We start from the raw sequence: 24,895 nt of genomic DNA on the forward strand, positions 1-24,895 counted from the left end.
TAAGATACGGAAAGGAACGTACAAGAGTAGGAGGGTGCTTTGCAGGAAATGGCATTCTCTTTCCCTGTGGAGGAAATGCTGAAACACGTAGAGATAAGAGACACAGATGTGAAATTCAATAAAAGGTTGTGACTGTCTCTATTTCAGTTGCAGTTTTCCTGTGATAATGTAAAGCTAGTCTGCATGGGATCAACACCTGAGAAAAAATATGTAGAGAAGAGAAAAACCCAGTATAGAGCAGAGGCAGGGAAAACACAAGGACTGAAAGCTGTGCTGACTTGAAGACCTGATTTGGAGTACATTCAATTCCATAAAAAAGCTCCTTTTGGTTTCAAACATTTTGGTCAAGAACTGGCTGCACTGGGAATCAATGACTTAACAACATTTTCTTAGTCAGTTAAGGCGTCTCCAGAGCAAGGAAATGCTGTGGGTGGAAAATGCATTAACAAATGTTTTGGCTTTTTTTTTTTTTTTTTTTTTTTTAATAGTTAGGAGAGGTTTGAATGCAACATTTGAAAAAAATCCCCCGAGGTACTCAGCGTTTCCAGTTCTGTTATGTGAAGTTTATTTTATGCTACAGTACGGTGTAGATACAGACTTCAACCAAGCTGGTCAACTTCCCCATCCCAGCTGCTCTTACACTTGCTCACAAGGCGGCAGCAGCAAACTGGCTCACCCAGCTCGTCCTGACAGCTGCAGGTGAAAAAAAAAAATAAAAAAAAATCATAGGTAAGCTTTGTATTTCATTGAGGGACTCAGATGTTCATTCAGCCTGAAGTCCTGTCGTGTATTACTAGACTAGTCTAGTGCTCTTGGGCATAGCAGCCCAAGATTGGTGATTTGCAAGGCGGGGACTGTACCTTTTTTGCATTTCCCATTGGAGACAGCTGCTGTGGAGATGAGGAAAGTGAACCCCGCACCTGCACAAAAAGCTTGCAGCTGCTTAAGATACAAATCTACTTTAAACTGATAAATAAAGCGGGAACTCTGCGAGCCTGATGATATTTGTAGGTGTTTTCGTGCTTTTCTACAGAGGGGCAGAGATGAAGATACGAAATCTAAAATATTAAAATTTTACGTTAAACCTGCATTATCTAAAATTCAATCTTAGTTGGAGCTAGCCCTGCGCGGTATATGTATTTTTATATTTTACATAGGTAAACATTACCTGCATTACAAAAGTTTACCTACACTTTACCCGCGGAGCGCCGCGCGGGCCGGCGTGGAACGGGACTAGGGCCGCAGCCGCTGAGCGACCCCTCGCCCGCCCCCGGCGAGAGGCCCGGCCCCCGGCACCCTCCCCGGGCCCCGAGGAGCGTGCGGCGAGCGGCACCGCCTCCCGCGGCTGCCCGGCGGCTACAGCCATCTCTCGTACGGGTAAGGGCGCCGGCGTCAGGCGCCGCCGCGGCACCATGGCAACGCCGGCCATGTCGAGCGAGGGCAAGCGGCAGAGCGAGGGGCGTCCATGACGGGTGAGGGCGAAATGGCCGCTGGAAGGGGCGGTGCTGCGTGACGTCTGCTCAGACACACGCGGGATTGGACCGCCGGCGGCGGCAGCGACTTCCGGTGGGCCGGAGCAAGGTGGCGGCGGAGGCGGCAGCTGGTTTTGGGGCGCGTGTGGGGGTCTGTGGGGCGGCTGGGGCGCGGCGGGGGTCTGGGGAAGGGCGGGCCGGGAGGCAGGGGTGCGGGGGAAGGGGGGTTCTCGGGGGCGGGGGCCGTGTACACGCGTGAGGGAGGGGACGGGCCTAGGGGCCTGTAGGTGTCGGGGTGTCGTGGGGAGGAGCGGTGGGTGTGGGGCTGCCTGCAGCGGCGGGTGCGGGGTTCGCGGTGCCCGGGGCTCAGTGCCGGAGTGCCCGGAGGTGCGCAGCGGGGGGGATGTCCAGCTGTGGGCGCGGGCGGTGGCTGGTGGTGTGGGGGGCTCCGGAGTGTGAGTGGGGCCAGTGGCAGGAGCGTGGGGGGTCCCCACAGAGCGTGGAAGACAGGAACAGTGTTAGGACCCGTCTCTGAGTGTGTGTGGGGATAGGCGAAGTGGCTCCCTACCTGTGCTTGGGGAGTCAGTGGCGGTTTGGTGTGGGTTTCTTGTTCTGTGGGGAGAGGAGTCTCGGGTGGGCGATGTGGAGCTTTATGCAGTGTTTCTGGGGGAAGTCTCTGAGACTTGAATGGGCGGCCACGACAGGTTTTTGTGGTACTCTAAAGGGCTGCGGATTATATGAACAAAAGATGAAAATGTAGAGAGTGGTTGGTGTGTGTAGGAAACTGAATGGTGAGTTTTGGAAGTTTTTTTGACCAGAGGTGCCACGAGCATATGAAAGGGCTCAAACACAGTTGGTGGGCATGGGTTGTACACAAGTGGCTAAGTGGGAAGTTTGCTCTCTGCAGGAGATTGTTGGTGGTCAGAGTAGATAACTTTTGGCCAGTGGTAGATGTGGGGAGTGCCAGGTAGAGGTGTAGTTTGGTCTCTGCGTTAGACGGTTTTAACCATAAGAGGGGGATTAAGTTGAAGCTGAGTCCCTGGTAGGGGAGGACAGTCAATCTGGTGAGTCAGTGTGATCTTTTTGGGGAGAGGAGAATATGAATAGACTAGGACTGAGAGTAAGGTTGCATTCCTGAAGGAAAAAGGGGTCTGTGGTTACGAAAAATTAGTGTGTCAGGTCCTGGTGTACAGTACGTAGTGGGGAGAGGGGGAGCTAGAGCTCTGAGGGATGGTGTTAGGAGGCAGCAGCAGAAGTATTTTGTCTGTGGACAAAAAATATGAATGTCACTGGTGTCTTGCTGGACTGATAGGTAGCAGATGTTTTTAGTGACAGCTGTTCCCCCCACCCCCTCCAGTGGCCTAGTCATTCCACTGAATGCCCACTGAATTCCGATGCTAAAAGGAGAAAAACGGTTAAGTGGAAGTTGTCTTTGTTTATTTTTTATTTTTGACGTGTGTTTTATACTTATTTTAAAAGGCAGGTTACAGGAGCACTATATGTGCTGTTTCAGTAACTCATTTAGAAATATTCTTTATATTATTTTGCATATGATGAAGGGCAGTGCCAAGCTAAAATTCTTGTTAAGTGATAAGATTTGGCAAAGCAGTGTGCCAGCTTAATCTTAAAAATACTGTCACCTTATTGCTTTCAGTAGAACTGCTCAAGTAAAGCAAATACATGAGAACTGGCAGGTTCTGTTTGTAACCCTTGGTTTAACTGTAAATACCATTATAGATTTAAATGGAACAATACAAATCTTACTTGTATGGTCTGCATTTCATTTACTTCTGGGTTTCATTTAGTTTAGAGGTAGAGAGGGATCTGCAGATTGCGTTGGCACAGCATCAGTGAATATGGGAGAAGAATGCTGCTTACGTCTAATGAAGATCTAATTGGTTTCATTTTCCATCACTAGCTGCTATATTTGTTTTGGAAAGCGTTTAAGGAGATATTTGATATTTTGCTAAATAATATTTTAGGGAACTGCAAGAAATACTGTTCAAACATAAGAAAAAACTGTTTTAAGGCTGAGGGTCATCAAGTACTGGGATAGGTTATGCAGAGACATTTCAGAGTTTCTATCCCTGGAGATACTCAAAAGCTGACTGGATATAGGCCCTTGGCAACCTGCACTGGCTGACCCTGGTTTATTCAGGGGGATGGAGCAGGTGATCTGCAGAGATCCCTTCCAGCCCCAACTATTCTCTGATTCTGTAACTAGTAGTCCAGAGCTTTTCAGATTGCATTAATTTGGGAATATATAATCTTCAAACATGTCTGTGTCTCTCCTGATACACGGGAAAACTCTTCAAATGGGTCTTTACAAATCTTGTCTTGGAATCACTGTTCAGTTCCATAGGATTTGTAAGATCTCTATGTCTTTCAGGCCTCATCTTCAAGGTATTGCTGCCCTTGGCTTTGACTGAATTTGAATATTGATATAATAAGAACAGTTTGGTTGGCATGAAGTGAACTGGTGCCACATATACACAGTCTCAGTTGCTTGCTAAAGTCTAACCCAGATCATTTTAGTTAATACAGAGAGAGATCAAAAAAGCAGAGACTGACCCTGCATGAATATTTTTTCCCAAAGACCATGATAAGATACAGTGCTTCCATTTCAACATTACAGATCAGTGGATATTTTTCCCATCAACTCGTTGTTTGCAGTGGTAATCCTAGTGGTGTCTTTTAAGACTTAATGTTTGACCAGTATTTTCCAAAACCTTTTGAGTTATGTAGTCTGTACTGTGTTGAGCATCTTGTTACTGTGATGGATCAGTATGTTAAAAACCCTAAATTGAGTTGATTGTGTTGGGTGTGTGTTTGCTAGGGTTTTTTTAATACTGTTCTTTAATGTTCAGGAAGAACTTAGAGAAGGTGGAAGTCTGTATGCTTTCGCCACCATGTCTGGAATTGGCAATAAACGGACAGCTGGAGAGCCTGGTCCTTCTGCACCTCCAGAGAAGAAGGCGGGGGTTGAAGATTCGGGGACTACAGTGGAGACCATTAAACTTGGTGGCGTTTCTTCAACGGTATGTCTTCCTTGCATACCCTCACTCAAGCTCTTGCATATTTTTCATCTGGAAACAAAAATATTTGTCTGCTTTCTGTGTGAGCATGGTGATCTGGCTTGTGTGAAATGTGCCTTGCCTTGTGCTTCTGCACAGGAGGAGATGGACATCCGAACCCTACAGACCAAGAACCGGAAACTAGCAGAGATGCTGGACCAGCGGCAAGCCATTGAAGATGAGCTACGGGAGCATATTGAGAAGCTGGAGCGTCGGCAGGCCACTGATGATGCCTCTCTGCTGATTATCAATCGGTACTGGAATCAGGTTAGTAACATGCTTTGTTATTTTATATACACTATTCTTTTGTCTCTTCTTCTGTTTCACTGCACACCTTTTATTCACATCCATTCTTTGTCTTGTCTTCCCTGTTTCATTATTCAGTTTGATGAAAATATCCGCATCATCCTTAAACGCTTTGACCTGGACCAAGGTCTTGGAGACCTTTTGTCTGAAAGAAAAGCACTGGTGGTACCAGAACCTGAACCAGACTCAGACAGTAATCAGGAGCGCAAAGATGAGAGGGAACGAGGTGAGGCACCTGGCTGGGGACAGTGGAAAAGATGGATTTCACCCTTTCTAAAGGGTGACAGAGTCTCTCTGGTTGTGAAGACTAGCAATATGTTGCACACTTGCTTTTTTACACCTCTTTCTGTTCCCAGGTGAAGGACTGGAGCCAGCATTCTCGTTCCTAGCCACTCTGGCCAGCAGCACTAGTGAGGAGATAGAATCTCAGCTGCAGGAGCGTGTCGAGTCCTCCCGTCGTGCTGTTGCCCAGATAGTGACAATGTATGACAAGCTGCAGGAGAAAGTGGATGTGCTGTCCCACAAGCTGAATAGTGGAGGTATGACCAAGGTGCTGATCCCTGGCTGATACTCAAGAATCCTTACCTACTCCTGTCTTAGACATGATTCTGCATTGTAAGCGTTAAGGCCTAGTCCTTCTCATGCTCATTGATTTTCTAAAATAAATTAGCTTAGCTTTCCAAACTCTCAATAACCAAAACCTTTAATAAAGACTAATACTGTATGTTAGAAATGCATAATAACTGCCTCTAAATTTGAATGCTGAGAACTCTGCAGTGTGTTAGGCTAAGGAAAGGCTTGTTCATGCACCTGGTAGTTACATATTACATTTGAACCTTATCACTCAGCTGTCCTCAGCCATTGAGTAAACGTCTTCATGCTTACAAGTAAAGAAGTGAAATCAGTATTGCAAACTGATGTTGGACTCCTTCTCACTTGCAGTTTAGTAAAAGGTGTAGGAATAACCAGGTCCTCTGTTTCCACTGAGCTTTGGACAAAATGGTAGCCATCTAACGTCTTGGTATGCCAAGTGTAGCCATCAATTTTGAACACAGCAGAAGAAAGCCAAATGACTAGCTTCTGAAAATGAATGTAGCAGATACAATTGACACTCAGATGACTCTCTGAAAAACTTCATTAGCTTAAGGTTAGAATTTTAATCTTTTGAATTAAAATTCAGGTGGAATATCAACTCATCCTCAGTTTGCCTTCTGTCTAGAGTGCTCTAATTAAGGATACTTTAATCATGGAGCTCTGACAAGTGTAGCACTGGTGTAGCAAAGCATTACTGTCCTTAGTTGGCAGTCTTAAACTCTGTAGTAGCATTGGCATTAGTGCAGTGTGAGCCTGTACTCACTTGTTGTTAATTGTCATCTGGTATGTTAGCTCAAGCCACCTGTTGTTGCAGTAATTTAATCTGCTTTAGGGTGCCACTGGGTTACAAGGGCATGTTTTGTGTTGCTGGTACTAACACAGTTGGAATGATCTCTGACATTAGGGGATGGCAACTGACAATCAGAAATGAGTAGTATGTTAAACTGCAGAGCCTTTTGCTTAGTGAATGCAAGTCAAAGCTCTGTGTGGCTGGAGATCAGACCCTCAGGAAGTACCTGCTGGAGCGATACAGTAAGCAGAAGTTAAAACCAGAAATTGCCTTTTCTGTTTTCTTTTTTCTCTCTTTGCTCTTTAAGAATTAAAACCAGTCTTCCTTGATTTCTGTTCATTTGCTTTTCTTTATGTGTCTCTCAGATATTTCATTGATGGAAGAAGCAGTCCTGGAGCTTAATACCTACCTCTCACATGAAAATGGACGGCTGCAGGAGCTGGCTGATGTTCTTCAGGAGAAGCACCGGATCATGTCTCAGGAGGTATAAAAAGGAGAGAGAAAGAAATCTGCTTTAGAGTCCTGCTTAGAATAATTTTTGTTTGCCGGTATTGGGTTTGCATGGTAAGGTTTTGGTAGCACGGAGCTACAGGGGTGGCTTCTGTGAGAAGCTGCCAGAAGCTTCCCCTGTGTCCAACAGAGCCAATGTCAGCCGGCTCCAAGACGAATCCACCGCTGGCCAAGGCTGAGTCCATCAGTGACAGTGGCAGTGCCCCTGTGATAACATATTTAAGAAAGGGGAAAAAAGACTATGTGAGAGCAATTGCAGCCAGAGAGAGGGGTGAGAACATGTGAGGGAAACAACTCTGCAGACACCCAGGTCAGTGAAGAAGGATGAGGAGATTCTCCAGACACCGGAGCAGAGATTCCCCCGCAGCCCGTGGTGCAGCCCATGGTGAGGCAGCTGTGCCCTGCACCCGTGGAGGTCCATGGTGGAGCAGATCTCCACCTGCAGCCCGGGGAGGAGCCCACCCCGGAGCAGGGGGATGTGCCCGAAGGAGGCTGTGACCCCGTGGGAAGCCCGTGCTGGAGCAGGCTCCTGGCAGGACCTGTGGCCCCACGGAGAGAGGAGCCCACGCTGGAACAGGTTTGCTGGCAGGACTTGTGACCCCGTGGGGGACCCAGGCTGGAGCAGTCTGTTCCTGAGGGACTGCACCCCGGGGAAGGGACCCACGCTGGGGCAGTTTGTGAAGAGCTGCAGCCTATGGGAAGGACCTGTGCTGGAGAAGTTAATGGAGAACTGTCTCCCATGGGAGGGACCCCATGCTGGAGCGGGGGAGGAGTGTGAGGAGTTGTCCCCCAGAGGAGGAACAGCAGGAACAAGATGTGATGAACTGACCACAACCTCCATTCCCCATCCCCCTGCGCCACTGGGGAGTAGAGAAATTGGGAAGAAGGGAGGTGTGGGTGCAAGGTGGTTTTCAATATCTGTTTTATTTCTCATTACCCTACTCTGATTTCTTTGGCAATAAGTTAGTTTTCCCAAGTTGAATCTGTTTTGCCTGTGATGGTAATGGGTGAGCGATCTCAACCTGTCCTTATCTCCACCTATGAGCCTTTCATTACGTTCTCTCCTCTGTCCAGTTGAGGAGGGTGAGCAATAGAGCAGCTTTGATGGGCATCTGGCATCCAGCCAGGGTCAACCCACCACATTACTATAGCTTGGAGAGGGACAGGAGCAACACGGTTTGAAAGTTGTGTTCTGAACAAAGGTTATGGAAAGGGTGGTTGTTGTGGAGAACCGTACATAGATTTTTCTGTGTAATTTGGATTGATTTGCTTGTTATGTCACTGAATGAAAAAGTATAACCAAACCAGTGAGTTAAATGGATTTAACTTAAAAAGAAAACAGAGCCGAGGAAGTGGTAAGGTGATGCTAAGGTTGTGTAGACATCCAAGACCCTTGACATGACATCTGTGTCATTTCAGATTCCTTGTTTTCTCTGCATCGTGTATGAAAGTGTAATGACATTAATTATAAGATGATCCCAGTCATTAACAGATTCACATTATTGGCAGTATTTGTTTCAGAGGTTTCAGTTCCTTTAAAAACTGTGTTAACACTGGCCTTGCTCAGTGTTAGATGACCAAGCACTTCAGTGATCTGTAGAGTACATGAACATGTGGATTGAAAAGATCTGAAAAAAAAAATGCTGTTAAATAAGCTGAAGGTGGCTGCCTCTGTTCTGCCAGATATTACCAGCTTCTTGCTCTTTCTTCATTTTCAGTTTTGTCTTATTCTCATTACTGTGGGATTCAGCCAGTGTAAAATTCAGGACAATTCATTGGGTAGTCTGTAGCCAGCAAAAGATGGGTGGAAAGCACATGAATCCAGGGTATGATGTATAAGAGGAAAATTAATACTGAGCAGTCTCAGAAAATGTTGATTTTATTCAATATGCTGGCTGAAATGCTCTTTTGATTGCAGTTCTCCAAGCTGCAAGAGAGAGTGGAGACAGCAGAATCTCGGGTGTCTGTTCTGGAGACTATGATTGATGACCTTCAGTGGGATATTGACAAGATACGCAAGAGGGAGCAGAGGCTCAACCGGCACTTAGCAGATGTTCTGGAAAGAGTAAGCACCGTCCTCTTTGCCAGGAAACCAGAGAGATGGGTGTAGTTTTGAGATGTGTGACATCATCTTATGGTACTATGCTGTGAGAAGGGAGAATCTGTGGTGTACCATCTTTGATCTTGAATATGTTGTATCAGCAGTCTTGGCCTTTAATTGGGTATTGATTAAATCTGTTGCTTTTTTTGCAGGTGAATTCGAAAGGCTACAAGGTATATGGAGCTGGGAGCAGCCTCTATGGCGGCACAATCACCATTAATGCCCGCAAGGTAATGTCAGGGGCTTGGTTGTGGGCAAGGGGAAGAGTAAAGTCAAGGAGAGCTTGTGTACAGGGCCATAGATTGGAACAGAATTTAGATACCTCCTTTGCCACAAATCTGTGTGACTCTGGGCAAGCCATTTTGTCTGTGTACAAGTTTCCTACCTGTGAAACAGACCTGATGGAAGTAGACTCTGTCTCACTTGGTAATGTTACCTGACAGTTAAGTATGTAATTTCTGTTACTGTATAAACAGTTGCTTAATTAGTACCCTCAGTAGATACATTAACAGTAGGATTTACAAGCCATTTATCCCCAACAGTTTGAGGAGATGAATGCAGAATTGGAAGAGAATAAAGAGCTTGCTGGGAATCGCCTCAGCGAGTTAGAGGAACTACGCCAGGATCTTGAGGAAGTAACCACACAGAATGAAAAACTCAAGGTAAGACATCTGTACCTATTTGAGGATGAAAGTGTTCTGTATGGTTTGTTGTCCTCTGTCTTGCTGTGCTGTGTCTCCAGAAAACCTGATGAATGCTATTCTGTGCTGCACTTGCTCTTTAGCTGGGTTATATTTTATACAAGGTACAATTTAGCAAGTTTGTGGGTCTTAGACTTGCAGTTCAGTGCATTGGTGACACCATGTGGTTATCATTGGAAATTGTAATGGTTTCTTATTTCCTGTTTTTTATTCTGATCTGTGCAATACATTCCAATGATGTCTGGGTAAAACTAATTTTACCTCTTTACAAGTATTGACCCCTCTTCCACTTCTCCCCTGCCCCATGCAAGTGGAACCAGACAACTGAAGAAATCGGGCAACTTGTGTAGGAGACATAGGCTCCAGAAAGAGTTGAACTTAAATCTTTCCCTATGTGGTAGAATGGACAGATAGGAAACAGCATATGAATTTCTTATGCCTTGAAGGTGGTCATATAAAAAACTGTGACTCTAGTAGATAAGTATATGATATAGAGAATAATCTAAATTTTATCTTGGTGCTCAATAGATCTGATAGCCTGTTACAAGAAATGTCTGAGCTGATAACCTAAGTTTCAATAATGAGATTTCAGAAACTGTCTGGAGGCACCTCAATTCTGTTTATCCACGAGTTTGTTTTAAGAGAAACACCATGTGGCTTACAACTTTCTTTTTCTCTTAATTAGTGTTAAACTGTATGTGTGTATCTTTGTGTCCATTTCACTGCTGGTAGTCACAATCAATTGCTAACCTTTTTTGTAAGGAAAATTCAGATTCTGTACTTCTGCTTTCTCTGATTTCTCTTTTTTTCAGTCATTAATGTCTCTTGTGGATAGAAGGCTGACATAATGACTGCTTGCACACATATTTTCTCTAGCTTTCTGTCATACTTTTCTGTATGTCCATCTTTATTGATTTAGGTGATTATTGTTTTACAGTAAATCCATTGAGAGGGTATATCATGTTTTCCAAGCTCATATCTTTGAGAGAAACTATTTCAGAAGCTGCGAATCATGAAACTTTTGTCATGCGACTATGAAGGAGAAACAACCTAGTGCATGCAGAGAAAGCAGACTTTTTTAAAATTGATACTGAAGCATATCACATGTATCTACTTCACAGCAATGGTATTAAAGTGCTACTTTTGTGTTTGTGGCAGCTTGATTCGCTGTTCTCCTACCTTGCAAAATAGATACCAAAGGCGAGATACTTTTTTTTTTCTGTGGTGTTTTCTTGTGTCTTGACTAGGTTGAGCTGCGACGAGCAGTGGAAGAGGCTGTGAAGGAGACCCCAGAATATCGCTGCATGCAGTCCCAATTTTCTGTTTTGTATAATGAGAGTCTCCAGCTGAAGGCACATCTTGATGAGGCCCGAACTCTACTTCATGGCACCCGCACCACACACCAGCGCCAGGTGGAACTAATTGAGGTAGCACTTCTGCTGCATCAGACTAGGGAATGTTGTCATCCTGTTGACCTTTGCTGCTGGGTCTGGGTGGCTCTGGGAACATTCAGGAAATTTATCTTCCTGGCAATAATTCATCTGTTTTGTTGATACTCATCTTGCGTTGACATGGTGAGAGATACTTCAGGGTCACAGCACCAAGTTCTGTCCCCTTCTTACTCCTCAGAGGGACGAAGTCAGCCTTCACAAGAAACTACGCACAGAGGTGATTCAGCTGGAGGACACACTGGCACAAGTCCGCAAAGAATATGAGATGTTGAGGATAGAGTTTGAACAGACGCTGGCTGCCAATGAACAAGCAGGTATGGAGTTTTTCTGCTGTGTTTAAAAACACAACTTTCCCCCCGCCAAGCCAGTGCTCTTTAAAAGCTGCACTGCAGTAAAACACTTGGTTTGCTTTTTTGTCTGTTGAATATTTGTTCTGGCAAGTTTCAGTCTCATGAAACAAAGCTCTTCACATGTTTTATGGGAGGCCAGTTCTGTGTTATCTGACTTCCTTTTAGATGGTGCAAAATACATACATTTTGCTAATAATTTGGTTTATGACAGAGAATTTTGCATTATTAAAAATTACTTTTGTGGGGATTCATTTACAAGTCTGGAATGACAACTTGAATAGGAAACCAATAATTTTCAAATTTCATCAGAGGAAATAAAGGAGTTTTCTGAAGTAGTATTTAAATTTTGTAGCATAACACGTTTCCCTTAGGAACATGGGAAGAAAATATTGTTAAGGGAAAATTAGAACTGGGAATTTTCAAGGACTTGTGATTGCATGTAAACCTGGCATGAGTTGTTTTCTGCAAATTTGTTGTGTTGCTCTGTTGTGTGGCAGAATGATAATAGTCTTATTTTGGTTCTTTGTCATTGTTACTTAGTTTGTTCTCCATCTCCATGAAAGTCCTTGCAGAAGGTTGGCAAAAGTGTGGTTCGTTGCAGTTGTGTTTCTGTTTTTGTAGGTCCAATTAATCGGGAGATGCGTCATCTCATCAGCAGCCTCCAGAATCACAACCACCAGCTTAAGGGAGAGGTGTTAAGATACAAGCGTAAACTGAGAGAGGCCCAATCTGACTTGAGCAAGGTATCAGAGCAGGAAATGCCAGAAAAGAGCAGAAAGTTCTTAGGAGAAGGGAATGCTGTCACCCTTGCCTGCAATACCAACCTTTCTGATAAGGCATGCAGGATGCAATGTAATTTTCGATGGAGCTCTGCACTCTGCTGCTTCCAGTTACCAAATGAATGGTCGTCTTTTGTAGCTGTATAGTGTTTCATGACGGGTGATAGCAGTTATGGAGGGGGCAGGCAAGCATGGATCTGGGAAGACAAGGGAAGGGGGATAAGGTAGATTTCTGGCTAAGAACTTAATGGTTTGTTTTCTGTGTCTTCTTTCTTGCTATTCCACAACAGATCCGCTCTCGCAGTGGTAGTGCTCTCTTACAGTCCCAGTCCAGCACTGAAGACACAAAGGAGGAACCTCCAGAGATCAAGCAGGAACCTGATGATCCTTCTGCCCAAGTGTCTGTCCCCAAGGCTGCTTCTGAAGATGTTAATGAAATGAAGGCCAGGCGAGATGAAGAGGAACGAGAACGAGAGAGACGGGAGAGGGAGAGAGAGCGAGAGAAGGAAAAAGAGAAAGAGAGAGAGCGAGAGAAGGAGAAAGAAAAGGAAAAGGAACGAGAGCGGGAGAAGCAGAAGCAGAAGGAATCTGAGAAGGAGAGAGAGTCCAAAGAGAAGGAGAAAGGGAAGCATGAAGATGGAAGAAAGAAGGAGGCTGAAGTGATCAAACAGCTGAAAGCTGAGCTCAAGTGAGAGTTGTCCCTCCCTTTCCTGCTTGAGTAATGCCCAGACTGGGGTGTTTGAGATGACTTGTAGCTTGCTGTTACAAAATTAGCTTCACTGAAGTAAAGTGAGAGGCTTCTGGCACCCTCTATATCTGATTGTGATTTGGACAATGTAGTAACATTTCTCCTATGACAGCCTAAAGCATGAATTATCAAACCAGATACTTCATGGTGTAGGTCAAGTAATCTTTATTTTTTGCTGCCATAACAATTGTGTAAAGTTTTACAGCAGCAGCTTATTAATAAAGAGTACAGTAGTCTTCCGTGTCTTGGATCAGTATCAAAGCAGAGATGGATAGTTTGTTGCTTACTGTTAGGGTACATTTCCTCCTCACCACGCTTCTCTTGGCTTTTCAACCCATATACCTGAACATGTTTCTTTTTGGCCTCCAGCCTGTACTCCTTGGCTATTTTATGTTACCAGGGTAAGATGAGCTAAGGATGACTCCATATGCGTACCACGTGGGAGATGGAGAGGATATTGCTCTGACTCTCGTGCTGGATATGTAACAGTGTAGCTTTCCTGCTGTGTTCTCACAGTTATCTATCTCCCTGTCTCCAGGAAGGCCCAGGAAAGCCAGAAGGAGATGAAGCTCTTGCTAGATATGTACCGCTCTGCCCCCAAAGAGCAGAGAGACAAAGTGCAGCTGATGGCAGCTGAGAAGAAGGCAAAAGCTGAGGTAAATCTCATTTCTCTTCCCTTTTCCTCTCAGCATGTAACTTAAAACTTCTTTTCGGATACTCTGCACCTGAACTGTGTTGTTTTTGTCTTCAAAACTGGGGATTGTTCCTCTTCTCATCTTTGTCACTTAGAAGAGAGATTGGAATGGTCTGGAGATGAGGGAGATTTTGGGATGTGCTCCTCTGGGAAGGAAGAGATGATCCCTTTGCCCAGACTGAGGGACATGGTTCTCACTTTCTCAGTTGTAGATTCAACTAGTAGCGAAGCTGAGCATATGTCCCAGGGATGTACACACACAGAGAACACTAACACAGCCAGTCAGACTGCCACAGACAAGATGCTGCCTTCAACAGCATGCACATACAGAACTCATAAAACATAAGCATAGACAGACAAGTCCCCTTCCTCTTGGCTGGGAAAGATAGAATGTCACTACTGCAGATACATGCACAACAATCTCTAGGTTCACAAGTGCACACACATTTGTAGATCCTTCAAGTAGCAGCACAGCCCCTCTGTCTGGTACCCCTGTGATCCTGGGCCCTCTTACATTCTTCATATACAGGTCTCACCTGTAGCAAGCACTTATTCCATGCAACACACATATACAGATAGGGTGGAGAGTTAGATTACACAGAGATAGTTAAGAAAATATTTAATAAGAAGATAAAAGAAGATAGGACAGGCTGTGGCGATCATGCACAGGGCTGAGCCGGACTCGGTGTACTGACTGCCTACGTTTTACAGGTGACCAGCTCCTTTTATACCCTTCTCTGTTCATCCTTGTTCTCCCTTCCCCTGCTTTTCACTGCTGTGTTTGTACAGCTCTAGCAATTCCTGCAGCCCTCCCAGTCCAGGATCTACCTCTGGTTTACAGTCTTACCAGTTGCAAAGTCCAGGTTGACTTCCTGGAAGTGGTGCCTGTAGTTTCTTGGTAGCCTATCAGCTATTGTGACTGGGGAGGTTTGTTTCCTGTCTTTGTCTCCATGTTTGTTTTGTCAGGTCTGTGTCTCTGTATATTTTGTTTCTGGTTTTCTCCCCGTGCCCTCTGCCTTAGTTTCCCAGTTTACAGGGTCCACAGTCAGATAACCTTGCCGGAATAAACATTCTCACACTCTCACATGCTCTGTGACTGACCAGGTTTGGTTCTCATCACTCCCTCCCTTACCATTTGTCTGTCATGTTTGTCTCTATGTTTAGTTTATGGCTTCCTCTTTTTCTTATTATCCCTTTTTGTATTGAAAAAGGTCCTTGACCAGATGCCCTTAAAGGAGCAGATACTCTCCATCCACATACCCTTACATATACAACTGCAAGGCACTAATGTTCCTACTCTGATAAAACATGCTACAGAATATTCAGAGGTTTTGAAATCAAAATGGGCTTGCAGCCCATCTTAATGGTCCATCTGCCAGTAATACACTGTGCTGTTGAGATGGGTTTCCTTTTCCCATGCCTTGAAGGCAGTTTTTCTGATGTTACAGAGAATTGTGGGGAAAACAGGCTCTTAACAATGTTTAGGCCACATTTTGTGTTTAGTGTCATTTCTGTTTTGTCCTTGCTGTAGCTGGAAGAACTGAGGCAGAGGGTGAAAGAATTAGAAGACAAGGAGAAAAAGGAGAGTAAAAAGATGGCTGATGAGGATGCCCTCCGCAAGATCCGAGCAGTGGAGGAACAAATCGAGTATTTGCAGAAGAAGCTAGCCATGGCTAAGCAGGTAAGAAATTTCTGATGTGTTCTGTCTTGGCTGGAGCACCTGGGAAGGTACTGCCTTCAGGTTATAGCCAGGAAGATTACCTGAGAGAAAGAATTTCTGCCTCTGTATGTGCCAGAGATGTCCCTGTTTATCAAAGGGGGAAAAAACCCAACTAGCCCAGAAACCAGCAATGATCAAAAAAACCCCACAACACCAGGGTGTCACAAACCTCATGGTGGGGGCTGGTGGGGAATATTTAATTGTTTGTGGCCTTGGTGAAGAGCACAGAGGAGAGATGACTGGATCAGCCTTTAGGGGAGGAGGTTACAATTTCTCTTTAAAAGTGTTATCTGCACAGTTCATGTAATTAATACATGTGCATGGTACCGTGACATACCTTCTTCCACAAAAAAAAGGCTTCATCTAATGGTAAGAAAGCAGGACCACCTCAGTGGAGGAGAGGCAAGCCCGTGACTTGAACATGTACTTTTTTAGAATCCAGATTCTTACGGTACAGAACTGTTCTATTCTGTCACTTCATGTTGAAGTGGCCTAAGTAAGTTTAAGGGGCTTGTCAGCCTGTTAGGTGGAAGCTGTTGAGCTGTCCACATGCAGAATTCTTGGCCTGGTGTATATGACAGCTATTCAGCTAGCTGCATGAAGCTAGGAGGTGGTTTCTGCTCAGCCCTGGCAATGACTGTGCCACAGCTGATTTTACCAGCAGACGAGCCACAGTCTGTGAATGCTTGTGGAGGTGACTGTCTCTTTTCTACACCTTCTAATTCAGAGCATCTCTGCTGTGGTGCAGACTTCCAGGGAGCACTTTTTTTCTGGTTGCTGGGAAGATGCTGTTGTCTGATATGAAGACATCTTCCTTCATCTGTGCTAGGTTTGGTGTCTCTGAGTAAAATATTCAGGGTCACTGCAACGGGTACAGGAGATAGTTTTTCCAGAGCCTGTGATCCTTTTGCAGGAGGAGGAAGCCCTGCTGTCGGAAATGGATGTCACAGGCCAAGCCTTTGAAGACATGCAGGAGCAAAACATCCGTCTGATGCAGCAGCTGAGGGAGAAGGATGATGCAAACTTCAAGCTGATGTCAGAACGCATCAAGTCCAACCAGATCCACAAGCTGCTGAAAGAGGAAAAGGAGGAGCTGGCAGACCAAGTTTTGACGCTGAAGACACAGGTAACCTGGGAGAAGGAGAGAGGACAACAAAACTGATGGGGGAATGTGGAGGTGGTATGGGTTAACTCTGGTAGGCAGCTAAGCTCCGTGCAGCTACGTGCTCACTCTCTCACAGTGGAATGGGGGAGAGAATCGGAAAGGCAAAAGTGGTGGGTTGAGATAAAGACAGTTCAGTAGTTGGAGGAAAGCTGTGCACACAAGGAAAGCAAAACAAGGAATTCCTTCACCACTTCCCATGGCAGGCAGGTGTTCAGCCATCTCCAGGAAAGCAGGGCTCCATCACCTGTAACGGTGACTTGGGAAGACAAACATTGTAACTCTGAACATCCCTCCACTTCTTCCTTTCCACTAGCTTTTATTACTGAGCTTTTATTACTGATGGTGTCATATGGTATGGCGTATTCCTTTGGTCAGTTGGGGTTAGCTGTCCCAGCTTCTTGTGCATCATCAGCCTACTTGCTGGCAGGCAGCATGAGACACAGAAAGTCTTGATGCTGTGTAAGTACTGTTCAGCAATTGCTAAAGCAGTAGGGTGTTGTGGGTGCTCTTTTTGGTCTGAAATCCAAAATACAGCACCATATGAGCTGCTTATGAAGAAAATTAACTGTATCCCTACCGAAATCAGTATAGGAGGGAATGTTCCCTGAATCAACACAGGTATGCTGCATCAGACTTCAAAGGGACCTGTCTAAGTAAGAAAAAGACATTACTGTATGAGTATAAAATGTCCTAAAGGTTCATTGCTATGTAGAACAGGAGGGAGAAGGAAAGCAGGAAGTAATTTTCCTGTCGTAATGATACTTCTACATATATATTCTGCCATCCTTGGAACCAAGGTGGAACTGTTTATTCCCTGGCAGCAGTTCTCTAAGCCACCTTACAAAAACCAAGACATCTTTGTTGGAAGTACTTGATTGCTAAGTTTTAAAGTGTTTATTGGAGAAGTCTGGATACTGTTCTTAAACTGCTAGAGTCTCTGTGTTTAGGGAGAGGAGGTAAGCTGAAGAGGTACTCCTTGGTGATGAGGAGACAGGGATAGTTTTAGCGTGCAGCTTTAATGACAACTCTGAAAACCTGCAGACCCTGCATTTCAGTCCTGTACCTCCTCTCTCCCTTTCCAAGGTGGATGCCCAGCTGCAGGTTGTACGTAAGCTGGAGGAGAAGGAACACTTACTGCAAAGCAGTATTGGAACAGGTGAGAAAGAACTAGGTCTCCGAACACAGGCCCTGGAAATGAACAAACGCAAGGTGAGTGATTGCTTGATTTCCTCTTGGATTGTAAGGTGGAGGTGTTTTGTGGGAAGCATGGAAGGATCCTAGCTCTCACTGGTATTATGGAAGCTGATATTCCCTTGTTTTGGGCTAGTATACCAGAGGGCCGAAGAGTCCTGAAGAGAGTTCTGATTAAAGTATTATAGACTGATGTTTCCTTTGATAAGAAGGAGCACATCATACATGTTTCTGTGGAAGTCTGATTAGGGAGCTGAAGTAAGGTGGCTTTAAAAGGAAACCTATTGTGAAAGATGAGGCAGCAGTCAAATGAAGTTAACTGGGATCAAAGCTTGTATAGGAAAGATGGGGTAAGTAAAAGTAAAATATGGCTAGGGAATGTTAAGACCTTTAACAAATATCTAAGATAATAAAGTAGGTCTGTTATGAGTAAAATAAGACTAAGTTTCATGGTTGATGCTGCCCTTGTTATTACATCTTTAGTAGAAATGCAGGAATGACATCAAAACAGAAAGTAAAGCAGAAATACCACTGTGTTGAGGGAACTTGGCTGATAGATTCATTGGTGCAGGGCCAGTTAGCAAGTGATAGGAGAACTGGTGAAGAGAGAAAATGATTAAAAAGTAAATATTTATCTTGCAGTTCTGTCTAGTTCAGCTATAGAATGCCTCTAAACAATTTATTAGAGAAAATGTAGAAGGTGAAGGACTGAAAACACTTAACAAGGAGAGAATTGTGTGGTGACAGTATTTTTCTAAGTGACTTGCATTGCAGTGTGACGGAGTTGGCTATACTGAAGAGGAGTGTTGAAGCTAAATGATTAGCACTTAACAGTAATAAGATATTTTGCTGTTGAAGTAACGTTTAGGGATCAATTCCAGTTATTCCATTTGGAAATACCAAAACTAGATTGAAAAAATAGATCTTCAGCAACCCGAGGAATATTCTGTGAGCAGTCTTGGATTGCCAGGCAGAGGGACTTGAAATCACTAGAGCTCTTTTTCCATGTTTAGCACTTCTGTTATTCTTTTTCAGGCCATGGATGCAGCCCAGCTTGCGGATGATCTGAAAGCCCAGCTAGAGCTGGCTCAGAAGAAGTTACATGACTTCCAGGATGAGATCGTGGAAAACAGAGTAACTAGAGAGAAAGAGATGTTCAACTTCAAAAGGGCTGAGGTATATATGTCATGTACAGTCCTTCAATGTCTGTCCCCTTGTACATTGAGCTTGGAGTGGGTTTCAACTACGCTACTCTTTTTGGAGTCCAGTTTCACTTTGATTTTAGCTTCATCAGGTCTTGGCTCTTTCAGGTTTTGTCCACTGATAACTGGCAATACATGTGGCACCAGATAATAATGTCAGTTCTTTGTGGCACCCAACATGGGGCAGGAGGAATACAAGATAATGGTAGAATTGGGAGAGGTAATGGACAAAACATGGACTGAACCTTTTAGTGGAATACTCATGGGAATTTTGGTTGTAATTGTGGTGGAGGGACAAGGGGTGGATTGTGTACTTTCGTTCAGTGTTGTGATAATGTTAGTTTAATGTGGGAAAGTTTGGTTGTTTGTTGTATTGTCTGCTGAATGTGGATTTTAATGATAATTCTTAAATATGTGATTCACAGAGGTAAGGGGTAGAATGTATTAGGGCTATGTGTGTGTGGCAGCGATTTTGGTAGCAGAGGAGGGGCTACAGTGGTATCCCCTGTGAGAAGCTTCTAGAAGCTCCCCCGGCTCCAAGTTGGACCTACCTCTGGCCAAGGCTGAGCCAATTAGTGATGGTGGCTGCGCCTCTGTGATAATGTATTTAAGAAGGGAGACCTGGGAGGAGGAGTGGGAGTTGTGAGGAGGAGCTGTGAGGGAGATACCTGTGCAGACACCAAGGTCAGTGGAAGAAAGAGGCAGGGGGGAGGTGTGCTGGAGCAGAGGCCCCCTTTGCAACCCATGGTGAGAGGGCAGGCTCACCCGCACCTTGCAGCCCACGGAGGTCACTGGTGGAGCAGATGCCCACCTGCAGCCCATGGAGGACCCCACACTGGAGTAGGTGGCTGCAGCTAAAGAAGACTGTGACCCCGTGGGGGACCCATGCTGGAGCAGTTCCTTGCTGAGACTGCAGCCTGCAGGAGGGACCCACACTGGAGCAGTTTGGGAAGAGCTGGAGCAGTTTCGGAAGAACTGCAGCCAGTTGGAGGGACTAATGTCAGAGAACGTTCATGGAGGACTGTCTGCTGTGGGAGGGACCCCACGCTGGAGCAGGAGAAGAGTGTGAGGAGTCCTCCCCCTGAGGAGGAGGGAGCAGCAGAGACAACGAGTGATGAACTGACCACAACCCCCATCCCATGCCCCGCTGCATTACTGTGGGGGAGGAGGTAGAGAAATCAGGAGCAAAGCTGAGCCCAGGAAGAAGGGAGGGGTGGAAGGAAAGTTTTTTTTAAAGATATGGTTGTATTTCTCACTGTCCTACTCTGATTGGAAAATTAAGTGGTGGTGGTGTTTAAATTAAATTTGATGTTCTTTTTCTTCCCCTAATGAGTGTCTTTTTCCTGTGATCATAATGGTGAGTATCCCTTCCTGTACTTATCTCAATCCCTGAGCCTTTTGTTTTATTTCTTCCTTCTCATCCCTGAGGAGGAAGGAGTGAGCAATCCCTGTGGTGCTCAGTTGCCCCCTGGGCTTAAACCACTGCACATGGATATGTTAGGGAAGACATTAGGGTTAGTCCTGCCTCGGGAAAGGCAAACCCATTTGCAGGATTGTTTTGGCTCAGGGACCTGGGTGTACTTGGTGGGTGATGCAAGAGGACAGGGAAGTTGGAAGGGGATTTGAGTTTAGGTGAGAATAGCCATTGAATTAAATAGTATGATGTTAATTGCAAAGTAGCCCTGCTGCTGTATGTCATCACTACTGCAGTTGCTGTGTGCCATATCAATTGTATTACAGTAAGAATCACCCTAATTGATGCAGGATGGACTTTGTGCGCTTGTTGTGGTTTGAGCCCAGAGGGCAACTGAGCACCATGCAGCCAATTGCTCAGTCCTTCCCCCTCAGGGATGAGAAGGAGAAAATAAAAGGCTTAGGGATTGCGATAAGGACAGGGAGGGATACTTGCCCATTAAGGTCATGGGAAAAAAACACTCGTTAGGGGAAGAAAAGGAGCATCAATTTAATTTAAACACCACCACCACTTAATTTTCCAATCAGAGTAGGACAGTGAGAAATACAACCACATCTTAAAAACACCTTCTCCCCCCCCCGCCTTCTTTCTTCACAGGCTCAGCTTTGCTCCCAATTTCTCTACCCTCCTCCCTCTCCATGGGTGCAGGAGGGCAGGGGATGGGGGTTGCAGTCAGTTCATCACCTGTTGTCTCTGCTGCTCCTTCCTCCTTGGGGAGGACTTCTTGCACTCTTCCCCTGCTCCAGAGTGGGGTCCCTCCCACAGGAGACAGTCCTCCACGAACGTCCCCTCACAGTCTTCCCGCAGGTTGCAGCTCTTCCCAAACTGCTCCAGTGTGGGTCCCTACCACATGTTGCAGTCCTTGCAGTGATGAACTGCTCCAGCACAGGCTTCCTGCAGAGTCCTGGTCTTCAGGCACTGCCACCTGCTCCAGCGTGGGGTCTTCCATGGGCTGCAGGTAGGCATCTGCTCCACCAGTGACCATGGGCTGCAGGGGCACAGCCTGTGCTCTCACCATGGTTTGCAGGGGAGTCTCTGCTCTGGTGCATCTCCCACCCCTCCCCCCGCCCTTTCTTCCACTGACCTCGTGTTTGCATAGCTATCTCCTTCACAGCTCCTCCTCACAACTCCAGCTCCTCCTCTCAGATTCCCCTTCTTAAATACATTATCACAGAGGCGCAGCCACTATCACTAATTGGCTCAGCCTTGACCAGAGGCGGGTCTGACTTGGAGCTGGGGGAGCTTCAAGAAGCTTCTCATAGGGGCCACCACTGTGGCTCCTCCCACACTACCAAAAACCCCTCCACACACACAAACCCAGCACAAATCTCTGGTAAATCTGTTGGATTATTGAGGATGAAAGTATGAGTGGAGTTACTTAGCCAGGTGCACTGTTGGCCAGGTGCTAGTTCTTTTTGGTCCCTGAAGAAGCTGTGACAGAGAATATACTGCTAGTTTATTTGGTCTCTTTATTTTTTTTATACAGGAAGATATTTCTAGGTTACGCAGGAAGCTGGAGACCACTAAGAAGCCTGACATGGTTCCCAACTGTGATGAGATATTAATGGAAGAAATCAAGGATTACAAGGTGAGTAGCTGCTCTGTCAGCTTCCCTCTTTAACTCTACTTTACTCAAAAGGCTCTGTAGTCATGTTTTCAGTATTTGACATCTCTTATCTGTACTCTGGAATTGTAGCCCTATCTTGCATTGAAGAAACCACCTTCTCTTTATGAGTAATGGAAGGACCTTCATCTTCAGTCACCTTTTCACATACCTAATGAAATGCAGTGGGCCCTCACTATAATGTTCTGTCTTGCAGGCCCGCCTGACCTGCCCATGCTGTAACATGCGCAAAAAGGATGCTGTGCTCACAAAGTGCTTCCATGTCTTCTGTTTCGAATGTGTGAAAACACGCTATGACACCCGGCAGCGTAAGTGCCCCAAGTGCAATGCTGCTTTTGGTGCCAATGACTTCCATAGGATCTACATCGGTTGATTCCTTCCACTGGAGTGACAGAAAGTTGCCGCTTATGCTGAACACCCAGCCTCCCTCACTTTCTGTGATTGTCACCTTTGGGGCAGTCACTGCTTCTGTCAGCTCGTTTGCAGTCTCTTCTGGGAAGTGTGGTTAGGGTATGGAAAGAAACAGATTCTGGATCTTGGTTCTTTTCTTGTCCCTTTTCTTTTATTCTTGCCCTCAGTTTTTGTGGATTTTTTGTGCCCGAGAGGACATTTCCCATCCATCACTTTCACACTGCGAAGTTGGGAACATCTCACTCAAGTCCTGCCTTGATGGGATGGAAGCGGACTTTGGTGCAGCAGACACAAACAAGGCCTTTATTTGAGGAGTTTGCTTTGAATGTTAATTATTAAATCCCATCAAGGTATGGTAGTGTTTCTGAGAGCACCTGGTTTCCCACTTAAAGGGCCAAATAACAAATGAACAGGTACACCTGTAGGCCTCAGTGGAGTGACTCCTTGGACCTGTATTTTCCTGACTTAGAGCAAGAATCTGTGAAGGCTGGTGGATTAGTAAACATCCTCCTTACCCGCCAAAAGTAAATGCACATATTAGTGTCCAGAAGAGGAGAACAAGAAGGTGTTGGAGAATCTTTGAAAAAAGCATTCCACTGATGAACCCTGGTTGATGTGGACATCTTCCCCTAGGTTGAGGCATTGCTGTCATTGTCCTTAGTTTCCAGAAGAGAATTTTAGAGGTTACTTCATTGCAACTTTGACACAAAGATTAATCTTGTAATGCACACAATCTAATAAAAGCTGTTATCTGGGTTATTTTTCTGGTTTTCTTGCCTCTGGTAGTATCTCTGCTTCTGTCCTTTGTCCAGTTATTGGAAACATTTTTCACAAGCTTTAAGCTTCTAAAGCAGAGATCAATTTCTTCCTTCCTCTGCTTTCAAAAAATGGTTAACTGAAACAACCTTTGTCCTTTTGGCTGTATCTTCACTACCTTAATCCTGACAACAGAAGGGTCAAGATGCTGGATTAGTTATACAGTCACTTTGTCATGGCCGCTGGGAATTTTATGAAAGGACATGGCATAGGTTATAGTCTCTATGCTCCCTGTAGTGCAAGGCTGTATTTGAAGTCCCCTCCTAACATCACAATGCAAAGTCATTTATTTACAACATTCTTTCACAGGGCATGGTGCTTTTCCTGTAAACTTAATTTTCTGGGAAGGTGCAACTGTCAGAGGTTTGTCTCATCTGTGTCCCTTCCCTGATTCATAAAATCTGTATTACCTTCCCGTATTCGCTGTAGGAAATAATAGAAACAATAGTAAAGTGAAAGCAATTAATCATAGACTCTTATATTATGCATTATTATTTTTATCTTTCTGAAAACATTCAGAAAATATGAATTCAATCTTGTAAATTATTATGAATCCTGAAAAGTGAGAAGAAACACAACCCTATTTTTGCAAGGGGAAGCTGGAATGCTGGGAGTTTGTGATATGATTTAAGTTCTGTTACAGCAGAAGGCAGAACCCTCTGCTTTCATTGGACATTGCTCTCTGGATTACAATTTGTGATGTCAAGTTGGAGAAAGAATGGTGCATTAGGAGTATTGATGATAGATTTTGTGGTACAAAAGCTTGTTAATCAAAAGCAGGACCTGGGTCACCAACAACCACTGTATCTTCAAACAGCTTTGCTCTAACAGCAGACTTCCTTTTACAGCTGTGAACAGTGGTCTGAATTAAACAGCCCTTGTAGAGGTGTCAAGCCCCTTTATCCTTTCTCAGTCATTAGGTCATGTTGCTTTTCTACTGAAAAATCAAGATTGAAACTTTTGTGTGTATATTGGCAGTGTTGGGTTCACTCTGGTCATGGTAGAAAACAAAGACTGGAAACAGTCTGGGTTTGTTTCACAGAAGAGGTTTGAAAACTCCTCTTTCCTCACCAAGAAAGAAAAATATTTTCTTACTTAAAATAGTATTTTAGTTTAAGCTCAGGAAGTCCTTGAAGCTCATTTTGGAAGTGACTACATTTCTCTCTGTGCTTATAATTTAAACATTGAGAAACAGTGGAAAATTTTAGATGGTGTTTTGTCTTGCCAGAATGAGGGGAAGTAATGAAAAGTTTATCAAGACCAGAAGTATTTTGGGGTAAAAGAAGGGAAAGGGGGAAAGTATTCTTTATCAAAAACCTGTTGAAATTCACTGTCTGAGACAGAATAATTAACTGTAAACAAAACCCCTCATCTACAGTTTTCTGTGCATCTTGTCATAGCCAATAGTCTCCCCCAGCTTGTGCAGTTTGCAGGCTTTGACAGGTGTGTGATAGTCCCCACCCCCTAGAAAGCTATGGCAATCTTTTTTCTGTCTCTATGGGATCAGGCTGGAGCAATAGTTCAATAAGAAAGTAACTGCCAAAAGATGCCTCTGTTAGGCAACAATAACTTGGACCTTCTCCCAGAAGTCTTCTAGTTGGTGCTGCAGTAATTTAGAGCAATTCCTATTCTACATTAGACATGGGAGTAGCCCCTAAGGTACCCACCAGAAATAAAATTTTTGCTTAACATTTATTAGGTGGTTGATGTTTTACTTAAATT

General features: G+C 44.8%; 1 protein-coding gene across 4 annotated transcripts; it reads left to right on the forward strand.

Moving 5' to 3' along the window:
* Positions 1-1,549: 1,549 nt before the first annotated feature.
* On the forward strand, positions 1,550-23,116 carry RNF20 (ring finger protein 20). 4 transcript variants are annotated; one of them, XM_074855407.1, is made up of 20 exons: positions 1,550-1,581; positions 4,340-4,510; positions 4,646-4,813; positions 4,931-5,078; positions 5,209-5,391; positions 6,602-6,720; positions 8,665-8,811; positions 9,000-9,077; positions 9,390-9,509; positions 10,796-10,975; positions 11,178-11,313; positions 11,971-12,092; positions 12,419-12,816; positions 13,415-13,532; positions 15,102-15,251; positions 16,204-16,416; positions 17,539-17,664; positions 18,682-18,822; positions 21,809-21,910; positions 22,143-23,116. In XM_074855407.1, exons 2-20 carry the CDS (start codon positions 4,382-4,384, stop codon positions 22,317-22,319), a joined length of 2,955 nt encoding a protein of 984 aa, XP_074711508.1. In that variant the 5' UTR covers positions 1,550-1,581; positions 4,340-4,381; the 3' UTR covers positions 22,320-23,116. The 4 variants fall into 4 exon arrangements, with proteins under 4 accessions (XP_074711508.1, XP_074711510.1, XP_074711506.1 ...); XM_074855409.1 differs by lacking the exon at positions 1,550-1,581 and adding an exon at positions 1,588-1,615 and having other exon boundaries at positions 4,344-4,510; XM_074855405.1 differs by lacking the exon at positions 1,550-1,581 and adding an exon at positions 1,602-1,623.
* Positions 23,117-24,895: the final 1,779 nt, after the last annotated feature.

Source organism: Strix uralensis, chromosome Z (genome assembly GCF_047716275.1).
Source record: "Strix uralensis isolate ZFMK-TIS-50842 chromosome Z, bStrUra1, whole genome shotgun sequence".
Lineage (NCBI taxonomy): Eukaryota > Metazoa > Chordata > Aves > Strigiformes > Strigidae > Strix > Strix uralensis.

Coding starts and splice junctions, on each gene's coding strand:
- RNF20 (XM_074855407.1), top strand. CDS start 4,382: ATGTCTGGAATTGGCAATAAACGGACAGCTGGAGAGCCTGGTCCTTCT. Junction 10,976..11,177: donor GCCAGGTGGAACTAATTGAG/GTAGCACTTCTG, acceptor CTTACTCCTCAG/AGGGACGAAGTCAGCCTTCA. Junction 12,817..13,414: donor CAGCTGAAAGCTGAGCTCAA/GTGAGAGTTGTC, acceptor CCCTGTCTCCAG/GAAGGCCCAGGAAAGCCAGA.